At 37.6% G+C, this 16673-nt stretch overlaps 1 protein-coding gene across 1 annotated transcript; it reads left to right on the top strand.

Annotated features, from left to right (window-relative positions):
* Positions 1–14: 14 nt before the first annotated feature.
* Positions 15–16362, top strand: LOC109051404 (ALG6 alpha-1,3-glucosyltransferase). The gene is made up of 14 exons (XM_042758373.1): positions 15–218; positions 458–543; positions 700–788; positions 914–1002; positions 2453–2535; positions 2637–2701; positions 2842–3027; positions 4104–4239; positions 6974–7059; positions 11129–11213; positions 11301–11371; positions 12184–12252; positions 15109–15304; positions 15840–16362. The coding sequence occupies exons 1-14, from the start codon at positions 137–139 to the stop codon at positions 16035–16037; spliced, it is 1521 nt and encodes a 506-aa protein (XP_042614307.1). The 5' UTR covers positions 15–136; the 3' UTR covers positions 16038–16362.
* Positions 16363–16673: the final 311 nt, after the last annotated feature.

Genomic DNA, 16673 nt, shown 5'->3' with positions numbered 1-16673 from the left:
TCTATGATGTCATCACGAAGCGCCACTCCGCCGAAGCATCAGGAAGTGAATCTCAGCAGATTCGGTTCTGTAGAAAAGTATGAGCGATGCTGCAGATTTATGATTTTTAAATCAAAAGTGGTAAAGGCTAACGGACATGGAGAACTGGAGCCTTTTTTCACTGTGCGTGCTGCTCGGTTTAACGTCGAGATGGGCGGTGTCTTTTCACTCATACTCAGGTTGGTTTTCAACGGTGCACCGGTTTCTTTAGCATCAGTAGCCTATGACACGTCAGTGGCAAGTGTTCGGAGCAACTCATTCATATGTAAATAATCAAGATCAGCTCAACTAAAACGACAAGCAAGAGGGATAAACATTATTCGGGAAAGAGTGTTATACATGACTAGTATTGTACCTTATAAACTTACGTTTTTTAATGAATAAATCATGCTATTCTGCATGTCGTTTAATGGAATAGGTGCAGGTAAACCGCCAATGTTTGGGGACTATGAAGCACAGAGACACTGGCAAGAAGTGACTTACAATCTACCTGTTCATGAATGGTTAGTCTCTCATTATTATTTCATGGCCGAGTAAACCAGCACTGGTGAAGCTCCCTTTCCTTATATATTGTAGAAATTAAACGTCACAGTTATTTATTTATAAGGCCAAGATCTTATATGAATGTGGCCTAACAGTTATTTTTTCTTTCTCAAACAGTACTTCAATACTACAAATAATGATTTGAACTACTGGGGTCTTGATTATCCTCCTCTGACAGCATATCACAGTCTGGTCTGTGCATATGTGTAAGTTTTCTTTTACATGGTATCGCATATATATACTGTATATATAAAAGAGGTATATATATTCCATTTATCAGTTGAACCTGGCTTGATGATGATTTTTCTTTGTGTGGTGTGTATTTTTATAGAGCAAAGCTGCTCAATCCTGAATGGGTGGAGTTGCATGCATCTAGAGGCTATGAAAGTCACTCACATAAGTTGTTCATGAGAGCCACAGGTAGGTAGCAGTGTGGCAGTGTCGTTTCTACCTCTTAACTTTACTGAATTTGCAGAAATACTTGAATTATGAAAGGCATTAAACCACTTATAATCTTTTGTTTCTATTTATTTAAAGTGAAGTTATTTCTAATGAAGCTTCCATGATGATAGCTACCACAGTCACCACAAATTCAGCAGACTGACCACAGCTCCTTTTTAAACATAAAATTATGTACTAGTGCAGAAATAAGGATTATTATTGTTTTGTATGTAAAATATATGCTTGTTCTGTGTATAGAATTACTCTCATACACTTGTATATCATATACCATCTTGTGAAATATATATGTATATACAGTATTATAGAGTATATATTATATTCTCTTTCGGGGAAATTGCTCATCTGTCATTTTTAAAATGATTTATAATAAGTAAATATTAAAGGGGTCATGAACTGAGAAATCAAAATTGGAATTTGCCACTTTATTATGACGTAATAGTGTGGCCAAACACCACCTCCACAGAAGCAGATCAAGATCTGCTTCTACATCGCTGCCTGATTAGCCCCGCCCACCGTTTCAAGCATATAGTGTAACTAACGAGAGAGGCAAAGGCAGGTCTATGCAGAAGCCAAACAATAAAGATGGCTCAGAAGACAACAAGATGCTGTGCAGTGCCAAGTTGTGGAAAAACACAGTCTTTGCCTTGCCTTCCTTCTGATCACAACATTAGGAAAGAGTGGATGAACTTTATTTGTAATGAAATTCCAGACCACGTCAGTAAGAACTCGTTTTACCACAGATTCGTTTATAAACAAGGCACAATCTCACGCAGGATTTTCAGAAAGATTAAAACTTAAAGACAAAGCTGTGCCAAATATATTGGAACCGACAGTAATGTCGCACCACACAAGTGTAGCTTTTTATTACGTGGTCACTATTGCTTTGTCTGTTGTTACAGATCATTTGATATGTATTGTGTATTTATGCGTTTTAACCTAAATGCCAGCAGCATCCATCTATGAAGGATGTAGGTTATCAAACACACACAACTGTTAGCCAATCATAGAAGTGGGTGTTTTCTTCCATGTCTACAATCCACTACGCCTATTCAAGCAGAGCGTTCCGATGAGGGGGGTCAAAACAGGATGGAAAATAGCCTATTGTTTCTAAATTATGATGTTTTTTTTTTTTAACATTATAAGTGGACCTCAGAGAATAGTACAAAATAATAAAAACGGCAGTTCATGACCCCTTTAAAATGTAAATCTATTTATTAGTTTTATGAGAGTGTGTTTAAATTGGTGCATTGAAGTGCTTTGAATAATCTATTATAATGTTTTTAACTGTTTATAGTCGTCAAAGTCAACAGTCATTTGATTGCATCTAGTTATAGTTAAATGTAATGTAAATCTCTGTAGATGAGGAGAAATATTTATATGGTTATATGAACCTTTCTTGTTCCAACAGTTCTTTTTACAGATATTTTGATCTACATTCCAGCAGTTTTGCTTTACTGCTTCTACTTTTGCGATGGGTCCTCGAAACAAAAGGTAACTAAAAGACTGCCCTTGAATTGGTATATTGTTAAATTTTATTTGTAATCGTTGATAATGCTTTGATTTGGTCAAAATGTATAATTTTGTTCTCATAGGTTGCCACAGCTCTCTGCATCCTTCTGTATCCAGGACTTATACTGATTGACTACGGTCATTTTCAGTATCCTTTAACCTTTACCTTAATTGCGATGGTATTTATTTATTATTATGGTATTTGTTCATTTAAGCTATTCACAGTCATGCCAAGAACTTAAAATCCAAAAAGAGCAGCATGGGCATCGTCTTTAACTGCAATTTCAGATATAACAGTGTGAGCCTGGGTCTGGCTCTATGGGGGATTTTGGGACTTGGTTTGGGCTGGGATCTGTTTGGTTCCTTGGCCTTCACTTTGGCTCTCAATTACAAGCAAATGGAATTGTACCACTCACTGCCTTTCTTCTGCTATCTCCTGGGAAAGTGCATCAAACAGGGCTTGATTGGGAGAGGGTGAGTCTCTTGGGTTGTTGCATAAACATTGTTTTTTTTTTTTTTTTTTATTAACGATTGCAATCATATGTTAAAATTGATTAATTTAGTTATTTAAGCAGACCTCAAGAGATTCCAGAAGATACAAAACCTAGTGTAGTAAAAGTTGGCCTGCCAATTGTTGACATTTTGGGAGACCAGTTATAGGCTTATTCATTATTCACATTAGTTAAATGGTGTCAGATTTATTTATCATGATCAATATATATATCAATATATATATATATAGTATATGAGCAAGTATGAAGTATGCTTACAAGTGTAAAAACCCTGTTAATGGAAGATTGCTCATAATTAATAAATCTGTTGGCAATGCTAATTACAAAGTTAGCTGCAAGTGCTCAGCTTTCAGTCCAGCTGCACATGTCATAGCCTTATTTATGCCTGAGAATAACAAATCCTTAATATTCATCATTAGGCACTTCACCAATACAGGTGGAATTTTTAAAATGATCTTTTATCATTCAATTTGACTTTGTTTGCAGGATAGATACATTTCTACACCAATCCTGCAGCCAAGCTCAGTGCAAGGACCCTGCTCTTTGCTGTCTTGCATTTGTTGATTTAGTAAAAATGTACCAAGGGCATTTAGAGGCAGATGCATTGGTGGATTAGTTTGCCAGGGAGGAGACATGTCCAGATGACTCTCTGGCCATGCCTGACCCTCCCTGCTATGCCTGTGCGTGCAACTGTATATCTACAGCTGAGGGGTGTTAGTTGCTCCAGTATACAGTACACTGAAAAACTGAGTGCATGTTGTCTCTGTTCAAGTCATCGCGTGACCTTATTTATGACCCATTAATTATGGAAAATATTTTTTCGAAATGTGTAACACATCTAAAGTATTTTGTTTTTCACTAATTAATATTACATGAACAGTGTTTTATGACAAATATGTATAAGATGTTCAAGACTGTTGTATTGGTCTGCAGATCATAAAAACTGAATTGTTAGGACAACAGATTTGACAATTTGTGTTCACAGAATAAATTGAAAGACATTTGTATAAGTATATTGCTAAATTTTTGTGTACCCAGATTTTTTCAACTGGCCAAGATCTCATTGACTGTATTGGTGACCTTTGCCCTCTGCTGGATGCCCTTTTTGTCCGACCCCAAACAACCTCTGCAAGTTCTTCATCGACTTTTTCCTTTTGGTCGGGGTTTGTTTGAGGTAATTCACATAATGTATATGTAGCAACACAAAGCATCAATGGCAAACACGTTCAAGTTCATCTAAATTGGTTCCTTTTTAGATTTTCTTGAACCAATGCTTGGATAACTGAGATTAACTTGCCTTGAAAATTGAGAAATACATGTTTACTATTTACTAATTTTCACAACAGTAGTTGCACAATTGGGTATTGGGCTTTAAGCTTTACTTATGTAAAACACTGAGGTAAAATCTATGTAAATCAGTCATATTTATTGCTTAAGGAGTGAGTTTTAAACCCATCATTACAGTGTGATGCTTGTGATGCTTATTCAGCTCTGTGCTTGCCTGTTAAAATTTCCAATGCAGGGTCGGCTTGGAAATGCCCTTGAAATCCTTATCCACATGCATTACATTTTTCTCTGTATGCATGCATGCATGAATGCATAAATACACTGTTGCTAGAATCCTATATAGATAGATATATACAGGAAACTGTAAACTGTGTTCAATTTTGGATCCGTGATATTAATGCAAATAGAAGACTGACTTAATACACATCTTGCCAGTTGGAACTTTCTGTATTCATAGATTACCTCAATGAAACCCCTTGGGTCTAGTGCAGGATTTATCCTTTAGATCTGATAAGTAAACAAGGGATTCACATTGAGTTTATTGGAAAACCAGAGCTGTGTCCTGTTCATTGTCTAAAGCCAGGTATGATCTCTTTTTGTAAGCCAATACTGAAATACACTGTGTACAAGTACTGCTTTTGAAATGGACCCAAAAAACCCTGTTGTCAAAGGAGCTGTGTTGTGAGAAGTAATTGAAAATTCTGCAGGGCTCAGGGCCCGGAATATATCATGTGTTTGCCTGACATGAGGCTAACATAATACACAAGGTGTGAGTAATTCTAAACTAGAGCCTTGAGCATTTGTGACGGAGGGATCGCTAAGAGAGTCTTGGCTGTTGCTATCATGTATACATCAGAGGATGGTAAAGCTAGGTGTTATTTGTCTGTAGAAAAAAAGAAAAAAACAAAAAATTAATTAATTAGGCATGACACTACACAGCAAAACCTTTGTGTTTTTTGTGCAAAAAGACCTGTTGTCTAAAATTCTGTGGAACAGATTTGTTTGTCAATGCACCTCATTGACTTTCACTGTATAGACAAAAAACAAACATTTTTCAAAGTTGGTCTCATTGATGGGTCTCATCTTCAACTGTAGTGTCCACTCGTCTTTACACAGCTGTGAAAGACAGCAGCTGTGTTTTCGAGGAATGAGCACTATGGAGAATTTCTCAGAAGCAGGGCTGAAACTTTCATAACATTTACTAATTTTGTTGTTGCACAACTGTTAAAGGCCACAAGTCTTTGAGGAATCACATGTCGGTACCCCAGCAGAAAGGTCAATGAGCACTCAGAACAGATCGGTTTCCTAAAGGGCTCAAGTTGGTCTTCTGTATGTGGTAAAACCAGTCTTTGCAACCTCGGGGACATTATTCATGTCCTTGTTATGCATTAGGACAGACATTTAACCCTGTGTCCATAAGTTGACAAATAAGTGCATAGCTTTTTTGACATCATGGTTACTTGACGGGAAAATTAATGGGAGTGTAATGCTTCACCCTTTCCCTTTGTACCAATGCCCCCCAAGAATGCCCACAGGAATTTTTATTGCGCTTTCAGTTGGGAAATGATTTCACTGAGTAATGTCACTTATTTGCTTTCTCTTCAAAAGCCATATACCATTTAAAGATACTTACCTAATATGTCAGTGCTAATTTTGTAAGCATGATCATAAATTTGTGGTTATTTCAGAAATTTACTAAAACAAAAACTATTTAAAAAGTTTTAGGTAATTGGAATAAAGCTGAAATAAAATATAAATATTCGATTATTAGAAAAATTACTAACTAACTGAACTAAATAAGTTAAAGTACTAAAGTTGAAATACTAAATTTAATAAAACGTAAAAAATAAAGCTATGTAGAAGTATCTTTTTACATAGTATATAATTAATGCTAAAATAACACTGAGGCCTAACATAGCTTTAGGTGCTTTATTAGTTATCAAGAGTGGTGCATGCTGTTTCTTTATATTCAGTATTGATGTGTGATATGTGTTATGTAACACATGGGGCAGCTGTGGCCTAATGGTTAGAGAGTTGGACTTGTAACCAGAAGGTCGCAGGTTTGAGTCTCTGTGCTGGCAGGAGTTGTAGGTGGGAGGGAGTGAATGAACAGCGCTCCCTTCCACCCTCAATACCCATGGCTGAAGTGCCCTTGAGCAAGGCACTGGACCCCCAGTTGCTCCACGGGCGCTGGATATAGCTGCACACTGCTCCGGGTGTGTGTTCACGGTGTGTTCACTTCTCACTGCTGTGTGTGTGCACTTGGATGGGTTAAATGCAGAGCACCAATTTCCCGAGTATGGGTTACCATACCTGACAAATGTCATGACTTTCACTTCACTAATATTCTCTATATTTTACATTTTCATTTTGTATGTATATGTAATCTAAATGCATTTAAATGAACTCACTTTTATTTTACCCCAATATTACTTATTAAAGCATAAAATAAATTTAAATTGAGTTAACACCCTTGAATGTATAATATAGCCTAGTTTAAACAACTGTTCATAAAGAACTTAAAAAATGACCTAGCGGTCAGTGTATCATTTGTTCTCATTGTGTCATTCTGTCCGGAGCGCATTAGTTTAGTGACTTTGACAGCATGTGTTTGTTGACAGGATAAAGTGGCTAACACATGGTGCAGCTTGAATGTGCTGATAAAGATCAAGACCCTGCTGTCCAGAGAGACTCAGCTGTTCCTCAGGTAATCCTTCAGCATCCATTTACCCACCACCCTTTCTCCTTTTCCTTTGTCTCTTTATGTATCTTCTCCTCAAAATATTTCTCAGTATATTCCCCATATTTGTGAAACACATCTCATTATAATAGAGGGCACAGTGGGATTTTGGGTAGTTAATGATTTCAGAGAGATTTTGAGATAGTGATATGTGGACACTAATCTTCAGGTGCAAGGGTTTGGTCAAGATTATTTCTTTGACTATTCACTTAAGAATTTTTTGTGTCTTTGCTTAGTCTTATTTATTCGTTTTCTCATTGTTCTGTTTAAGGTTGAACTCAATCATGGTTTCCTCATTAAAAAGTTAAAAAAAAAGTTAAACAGCCTGAAGTTATATAAGTAGCCTACTAAAACTTTGTTTTATTTTAAACGGAGCTGGTCCCCTCATTGGGGCAGCGATTTTGAAATGACAAGACCAGTCAAATACTGCACACTTTATCTTGGTTAACCCCACTATTATTGTACATTAAAACATGCAGAATAAATGAATCATGGCTGACTGTAAATAATGCATTTCTAGTAAGTGTAAACATTGGCATGATGCTACATCCACACTACTTGGGGCAGTCGTGGCCTAATGGTTAGAGAGTCAGACTTCTAACCCAAAGATCACGGGTTCGAGTCTCGGAGTGAATAACCAGCGCTCTTTTTCACCCTCAATACCACGACTGAGGTGAGACCCTTAAACCCCCAACTGCTCCCTGGCGCCGCAGCGCATGGCTGCCCACTGCTCCATGTGTGTGTGTTCTGGGAGTTTTTCTGTGTGTTTTTTCTTGGATGGGTTGAATGTAGAGCACAAATTCTGAGTATGGGACACCACACTTCAGAATATGTACAAGACGACTGCTACATCAGTCAACTCTGAGTTCACCTTTCCATGTAGTTTTATAAGCAAATGGATATGACTGTTAAAAGAAGAAAAATTAGCTTAATTCAGTGTGAAAATGTCTCGTTTACAACTATGTTTCAAAACCAAACACAGGTGAGAAGTGATTCAGGAACAATACAGGATACAATACAATATGTTTTTGAGACTTCTGCAATTCGGCAGTACAGTCAGGTCACGTATATAACACTTTGTACACAATAAATTGCTTTAAAGCAAGCAGCTTTATGGCATTAAACATAAAAAACAATGTCAGTTTCGCTCTCGATTAACTGACATCTGTTCACGTTTTTACTCGCATCTGACCTTTGTAAGGAGTGAAATTATTTCCTTATGAAATGAATTCTTTGTGAAGCCAGACTTTCAGGAACTCTCGCATTGCAAATGCAGATGCACCAAAACAATTGGGCAAACAAACAGATAGGAAGATCTGGAAGAAAGACCATTTGTTCTTTGGTACCTTCACCCCTCCTTCCCCCCAGGGCACATGGTCCAGGCATCTAAAAGTTGTTACGCTCATATAAAACATTTACTATATCTTCAGGATTCATGATTGTAAACTTTTCATGTTTGGTGTCATTTTAAAGGTCTTTGTGCGATTGGTAAATTGGTCTCAATTTCACAGTAGTCACTCGTATTATAAGAGAGATTGAAAACTTCTGTAGAATTGTGTTCTGCTGTGAAGGGGGTGTGTGTCCCTTTAGGGGTCTGTGAGAATGTTTATCTCCAGCCAGGTGTGACCCTGATGTGATCACGGGAACCTAAAAAAACCAGAAGGTCTTTTATGTTTTTACAGCTGATTTGAAGATTATTTGTTGTCTGGTCTGAGTATTTAAGGGAAGTGACAAAACACTACTGGGCGATTCTGTTGCCAGAAAGCCCGTAGTGTGGAGTGTATTTCATATGCTCCATACTATGTATCTTCCTGAAGTCAGGTATACTATTATGTAATTGTGTTAAACACATTGTGCTTACAGAGCACACTGTATAGTTGTTTGTGCTACTACATGTTCACATTGGCTAGTTAAGTTTATTCTCTAAAACACCTGAGTGCTTTGCTATGCATTTTAGACCATGTGTCTTAAATTAGGATAACTGTTACATGTGTGACTATGTTAAATTTGTGTGCCTCCTGCATGGATCACTTGGCCGTTCCCAATATGGCTACAGTGTCTTTGTGCAGGAGCAAAGTTACAAAACAACTACAATGTGATTTACAATTACACTGTCCTTTCTAAATTGGCTTCTAATTATTTTCATTATGTAATTGGCATGATACAATTTTACCTGACTGATAATAAATTGTTATATTTGATTTATTCTGCATTATTCTTAATTCATTATTACTAGTAGATTAAAGCGAAGGTATTACCTCAAATCTGTGTTCAGGATTGTTCATACGAAAGGTTTAATAGATGGAGCACGGGGCACATCAATTGAGTCCATTTCGATTTCTGACTATCACTGTCTTAAATAAGTTGCAGTTTTCGTAAATATATAAAAACTATGCTTTTTGTACGAGTAAGCAGGGCGCGACCGACTTAAAGGTAGATATTTACCCTGCATCCAATGTTTAAGATCAGACTGACGAGTTTGTGTCCGGGAAGAGCATTCAATCGGCCGAAATGTTACTTCTAAAGCGATATCGGGTCTGCAGTGAACGAATAATTGAAAGTATGGGATTTTCAGAATACTCAAATATCTAAATTAATAAACAATCGATATCTGTGATCAGCTTTTTATAGAAATATTGCCTAAATTTAATGATCACGTGAAATTGGAGTCAGATTAAACATGGAGCTAGACTAAAATTCAAACTAAATCCTGATAAATTCAGAAGCGCAAAGAAAAGACCGAATACGCATTAAACCTTCGACCAGGCCGCTGGATTCCGTTTTTTGGGCTGGCGGGTGGATCCTTACACCTTGATGGAGTGAACAGAAGATTTCCACATCAACGAAGGCAGAGCCCCAGAGCTGACCTACCTATTACCAATAGTACCAATAGTAGATCGAAGGTGTTTACCAGCCAGAGCAAAGTTTTCCGAAAGTTCACTTTGGCAAACCGTTTTGAACTCAAACAAACTTTGCTTTGGCCAGATTTTGTTTAAAATGACGCCACACTAGTTCTTTGATTTTGCTTGAAGTCTGTCATGGCCTATATGCTTTTCCTGTAGTTTATCTCGCCTCTTACATTGCATCTGTCATGATGGACCAGATTCTTTGTCCCACTAGGGTCATTTTCCTCCAAGTGAAAGATGACTGAGGGGTTTAAGTAATTCTGTGAGTGCTCAGCAGGCCGTCCCTGAATCTCATGCATTTCCTGCATGCTGGGATCTTTCTTGTTGACTGTGAGGATGTATAAAAAGATCAGGCAGCCGCGTCCTCTAGTTCCATGGGATAGATTACGGGCTTTGGCAACAGGGGCTCTTGATCGTATTTCTCTGTTCCATTTGTGTGAATAGTTCATCTTTTATTAAAGGGATAGTTCACCCAAAAATTAAAATTCTGTCATTAATTACTCACCCTCATATCGTTCCAAAGCCATAAGACCTTCATTCATCTTTGGAACACAAATTAAGATATTTTGATGAAATGCATAGACAGCAAGGGAACTACCATGTTCGAGGCCCAGAAATGTAGTAAGGACATTGTTAAAATAGTCCATGTGACAAAAGTGGTTCAACCATAATTTTATCAAGCATGTGAGCAAAGAAAACAAAAATAACAACTTTATTTTCTCAATTCTTCTCTTCCGTGGCAGTCTCTCTTCGTCGTGATACTGTCGTGAATGGCGGCGGAGACTGACACAGAAGAGAAGAATTGAGAAAATAAAGTCATTATGTTTGTTTTCTCGTAGCTTGATAAAATTACGATTGAACCACTGATGTCACATGAACTATTTTAACAATGTCCTTACTACATTTCTGGGCCTTGAATGTTTTTGTTACTTTTGTTTTGTATGTGGTGTGATGTATATGTAGGGTTTGATAGATATTATGTTATTTTGTGATTTTTATTATTTAGTGTTGTGTTGATGGTTTGGAACGACATGAGGGTGAGTAATTAATGAGTAATTTCATTTTTGGGTGAGCTGTCCCTGTAATGTATGAATGTATTCAATTAAATCATTATTTCTTTTTTCTTTCAGTTTTGCTCTTACTCTGTTGTTCATCCTGCCTTCATCTTTAAAATTGCTGTCCAAACCCAATCTATGGCAGTTTAAGCTCGCCTTGGTGAGTGGTGTCATGATTAGTTTGTCTTTGACAGTTCAGCGGGTTGTATTTTTGACCACTGACTCTCCTGATCTGCTTGCATTATAGGTGAACTCCTCCCTGGCTTTTTTCCTCTTCTCCTTCCAAGTCCATGAGAAGTCTATCCTTCTAGCAGCCTTGTAAGCAGCAGAATATAATTCACTACTTGATCCAATTGCTTTAAACAGTTCTTTTGCTCAATCCACTGACACTGTCTGATGTAGACAAAATTTATGACAGACTAAATAACAGTGTCATGTTTAAGACGAAGTGTTCAGTTTCATAACTTTCCACTGGGTTTTTTGGTTCAACCAGTGGCATGAGTTATGGCTGGAATATTTTTCCAAAGAAGGGGTGGTAGGAAGATTACAGAAACATGCTTGAAAATAATTATTATTTAGTAATTACAAGAAACTACTTTTTTATTTTTATGCTTTTTAACTTGCAGAAATAACTTTCAAAATGCAGAAATAAAACAATTAAATAATGTATAACAGTTATCAAACACATAATCATAAAAATATCATATGATAAAAAGGCAATATTGGTTGATCTCTAGACATTAGAAATGTCACCTTCAGTTACGTTAGTAATTGTTAAGTGCAGTATTTTTCCATATTCTGCATGTTTATTCCTTCAAGTCATAAATCTAATATATTATGATGTACAACATATGCACATATGCAAAGAACCAGCTGCAAGCAACAGATTTTAATTGTTGTGTTATATCTTGTGTGTGTTAGTCAATCAGTGAGGCATGTTTCTGGATTAAGTGTTTCTATTAGGTGTTAAAAATTAGCTGACAGAGAGTGTAGTGACTGGATCACTGAGAAGAGATGATACTGATACCTAGTCCTTGCACTCTCAGCTACATAATTATAGCATTGGTATCATATAAACATATCTGTAATGTTGTAAATATAGTCTTAAAAGTCAAATATATGTTTTACAGGCCAGTTTGCCTTGTCATCAACGAAATACCTCTGATTGCCATTTGGTTTCTACTAACGTCAACTTTCAGGTAAGACACCAAGCAGTATGTATTATTAAATTAAAATCACAGTACTATAAACAAATTATTCCTTACAGTTAACAAAATCAACAAATATATAGTAGATATACAAATATATATAGACTATATAGTGAGAGGAAAAGTAGTATTCAATAGGGAAGTCCCAGCTGTCAACACTAATTGTTGTGTGCATGGTTTAGTGTAAGGATATCACTGGATTACATGACATAGCCCACATACCATTAAACTAAGACCCCTTTGTGTAAACACAACCCACCATTCTCTGGACTCACACTGCCTGCTTCCACAAAACTGTTTTAATCCTGCATATTTATGTTTTTAGCTGAAGACATGATGTTCTTTGTTATGGAAGATAATTTAATTATATTCTATGATAGAGTAGTTGTTGCACTATTAGGGGAAATATCCACAAGAACATACAGAGACAACACACTACCAGTTTTCTATGCCCCAAACGCACACCATTTATTAGCAGACTTTCTACTCATTATGGCAAAATGTTGCGCCATCAAAATTCACAGCTAGTATTGTTTTTTTTTTTGCATCATAACTTGTTCTGCTAACACAAAGATTTTTTCATTTTGTCAACACTTTCTCAATAGCAGTATTATTCATGATATGGTTGGTGCAAATTATTGTTTTTCAGCCAAATGCCTATGGAAACAGCTAAGCTAGTTAGCTAAAAGTTTACTTCCATGTCTAATATACTTATGCAAAGTCAAGTGTATTAACTTTTTTGATTTTGTCAATGCAAGTTACAGAAAATGTTTTATGAGCAATAGTGAAGACCTGCCAGAAAAATGTGCATCATTGTGATAATTAAACCATATTTATTAAAAAATACTGTTAATAAAAATATGTAAAGAAAAAATAACATTGTATCACAATACTTGTTATTACTTATTGTACTTAAGTACATTTTATGTAATAATGTTATTGTTTCTGGAGATCTGTTTTTCACAGAACAGTTTTAAACATTGTTTTAAATGTGCAAACATATAAAATATTTGGTTAAATTAAAAACATAATTTTCATCTAAAATTATAAGCCATTTTAGACAGAGTAAAACTGACTGAAAAGATTAAATATGGCATAATATTGATTAAATATAAAGGATTTTTTGTACACAGAGAGGGTCCACTAATGCAGGCCACCATTTTGAAATGACAGGGCCAGTAGAATACTGCATGCTTTATCTTGATCACCCTGCTATTATTAGACACTTTCATTTGCAGAATAAATTAATCTTGGCTGACTAATGCATAATGCATTTCTACTAAGTGCAAACGTGTGATTCTACATCCACATCACTAGATGTCCATAAATTTTGAAATGGCAAGACCAGTTGAATGCTAGGAACTTTATCTTGGTCACCCGTTATACTACGAATAATGCTTTCCCTTCTAGGGAACTAGCGCTGCGTTCTCTACTGGACACTATGGGGACTGCCGCCAGCAGGACCAGTGTCTGAAACACGTGTGAAACAACTCCAAACCCATTGACCCACATAGCCTGTGACGTCACAGGTAGGAAGCCTGGAAGAATAAGAGGCCACCTGCCGAACACATCACCAGGTTTTGTTGTCTTCAAGTGCCGCTTGTTTAACAGTGCGAATTGCACTCGGCTGCATCTTTTTCAGCATACAGATTACGCTATTGTTAAGGGTGTGGCTGAGCGCAGATATGCAAGCAAGTTTTCTTTAAGGACTCCTGCTCTGTCATCCAGACCACTTCAGACCACCTTGCATCTGAATGGCAGGGCATATGTGGTGGCAAGTCAAGCTAGTGGAGCCTTGCACACAATGGCTGTATTACAAGCTTACCAAGCTATCTTGCTTAAAGACCTAGATGAGGACAAGGGTTTGCAGCATCACAGACTTGGCTCTTCGTGCCACTAAGCAGACTGCTGCTGCCATTGGGTGTGCTATGGCAGCAATGGTGGCTACGGAGAGGCATTTGCGGTTAAATCTCATGAGAAAGCCTTTCTTCTTGATGCTCTGCTGTCACCTTCCGGGCTTTTCGGTACCTCTGCTGAGGAAGTGGTCGAGAAGTTCAGAGAGGCGAAGATGCAGTCCGCTGCCTTCAGGAAGCTCATTCCCCGCCGTCCCAAGTCTTTCTCTAAAACTTCTGAGGGGGCTGGTCTATCTCGATCTGTGGATTATAGGCAGGATCAGAAGAGTAATGTGGCCACTCCCACCCCCTTCCCTCTAGGAGTCGGGCAAGCACTAAGAGGAAGAGAGCGGATCTCAGGAATGTGTTGGATAAGAAGCATTCCTATTCTTAAACCGTGCTTTGCTCCTGACACTTCTTGATGCTTCAAGGGGAACATCTCGAGTTACGCATGTAACCATGGATCCCCGAGAGGGTGTCCCCTCACCATGCCAAGGGCTTGCCTGTTTTCACATGTTCTTCAGACAACCAAGTTGGTGACGTGTTCGGCAAGCGTCCTCTTATACTTCCGGCCCCCTGCCTGTGACATCAAGGGCTACGTGGGCTAACAGGATTGGAGTTGTTTTACACGTGCCTCAGACACTGGTCCTGCTGGCGGTGGTCCCCATAGTGTCTGCTAGAGGATGCAGCATCTTGTTCCCTCTCTGGGAACCATGATTACATGCGTAAAACAAAATCAATTGTACATGAAAAGATTTGCTTGATTCTACATCCACACCACTAGGTGTCAGTATATATTTACAATGTAGCAAGTATATGATGATTGCTACATCTGTCTGAACACCAACTGTTACAGAGGGATAAATAATCAGTTATTGTACACATCTTGGATTCTGTTTGTTTTTAAGACTTACGTTTTATTTTTTATTTTTTTCGGGTTTTTTTTTTTTCACAGCATGCTCCCCCTGCTGGTGAAGGACGGCCTGCTGTTGCCTTATGTGGTGACCTCATTGGCGTTCCTCTTTCTGAGTTTGTATCTGCTCTCTGCTTTAGAGAGAAGTACAGAAGAAGAGCTCAGACTTGGCCTCTATCGCAAACTCACTAGGCACTGGCTGCCTAAACTCAACCTCAGCCGGATCATTAAATGGAAAGTAAGTTAACACTGACATCACAGCCTGTTACTCCACACCACTGATGTTAATGATATCAATGCTTATGAATAAGTCAGTTAAGTACACTGGCCCACCTGAACGGCCCATAACTTTCACATTAGCTTGACCCCATACTCTTCCTAGTGCTTTTGAGGACTGAATGTTTCAACAGCTCCTTGCGTGAATGTTCGAGACCAGGAGGTGTGCTATTTGTGTAGCGTGAGTCATTAGCACAGGTTTGCCTAGATATATTTATTTACACAAGAGACATAAATAAGGGGGCCCTACGATGAAGGTAGTGTTTCATTTGGGGGTTGCGTTGCTCACACCAGCACTTCCACTGATCCTCCACTCCATCCATCATAAATAGACATGTTAATGTTTATATCTCGCCTCACCTTCCTGAAACAGGGTGGAAAATAAACATCAGGTTACAAGGATCGGTGTCGGGCCGAGCACTTGACTAGGACTAATGAACCTTTGTTTTGGTACTTCCCCTTTCTTGTAATAAGTGTTGCTACTTTGTCTTTTGCAGTTCTGGTTTTCACTGGTGGCCATGGCAGCGTTGAGCTTTACGAGTGTGTGGTTGGAGCCACCGGCCAAGTTCCCCGATCTGTTTCCAGTGCTGGTCTCCATCCTCTCCTTTCTCCACTTTCTGGGCTTTATCATATATTTCAACCTGGTCCAGTTGATGGAGCCGCAGAGGAAAAAGAGTCAGAAGAAAACAAACTGAAATATGTCTTCAAAGATGTTGGTTGTCAAAGGAAGAACTACAGCCAGTATGATGGTGAAAGGAAAGAACAACCCCTTTGGTTAGAATAGAACAGGATGGAAATAGTTTGTGAAAATTCAATTTCCTCTTAATGAGGTTCAGGGATCTTGCTTGACTTGAGAAGAGTGAATCCAATGAAAGGAGATACAGTTTTGCTAGACTTTCTCTCACTTGTTTGCCTTGGAAATAAATTCAGTTTGTGGGATATTGGTATTGTGTAAATGACCAAGCCATAAGGCCATTATTTTTACATTTTTGATACAACATTAAATGGTTTTGTACCAAATGAAAGTGTCTCCAGTGTTTTCCAAGTTTGCTGTCTTTGTTAACAGGGCAGAATAATTTGGACAATTATTTGTGATTATATAGCAATATGACAAAAAAGAGTAATTGTTATAATTATTATTTTTAAAATAAATTATTAAACAAAATAAAAAATATTACTATATTAAATAAATAATTAACCGTTTTTGCAGCTTGGAAATCGCACCAAGCCCACTAAGCCATACCACTTTTTTTTATCATGCAGTTCACACCAAATTAACAAAATAATAATAATTCACAACTAATTCTATTTTTCTTTCAAGTAGTAAATGA

Source organism: Cyprinus carpio, chromosome A6, assembly GCF_018340385.1.
Source record: "Cyprinus carpio isolate SPL01 chromosome A6, ASM1834038v1, whole genome shotgun sequence".
Lineage (NCBI taxonomy): Eukaryota > Metazoa > Chordata > Actinopteri > Cypriniformes > Cyprinidae > Cyprinus > Cyprinus carpio.
Note: the sequence above shows the minus strand (reverse complement) of the source record. Positions and strands in the feature narration are given on the sequence as shown.

Excerpts from the sequence above, each read along its gene's own strand:
- LOC109051404 (XM_042758373.1), top strand. The coding sequence starts at position 137 with ATGGAGAACTGGAGCCTTTTTTCACTGTGCGTGCTGCTCGGTTTAACG. Across the intron at positions 544-699 it reads ATCTACCTGTTCATGAATGG|TACTTCAATACTACAAATAA; the intron begins TTAGTCTCTCAT and ends TTTCTCAAACAG. Across the intron at positions 12,253-15,108 it reads CTACTAACGTCAACTTTCAG|CATGCTCCCCCTGCTGGTGA; the intron begins GTAAGACACCAA and ends TTTTTTTCACAG.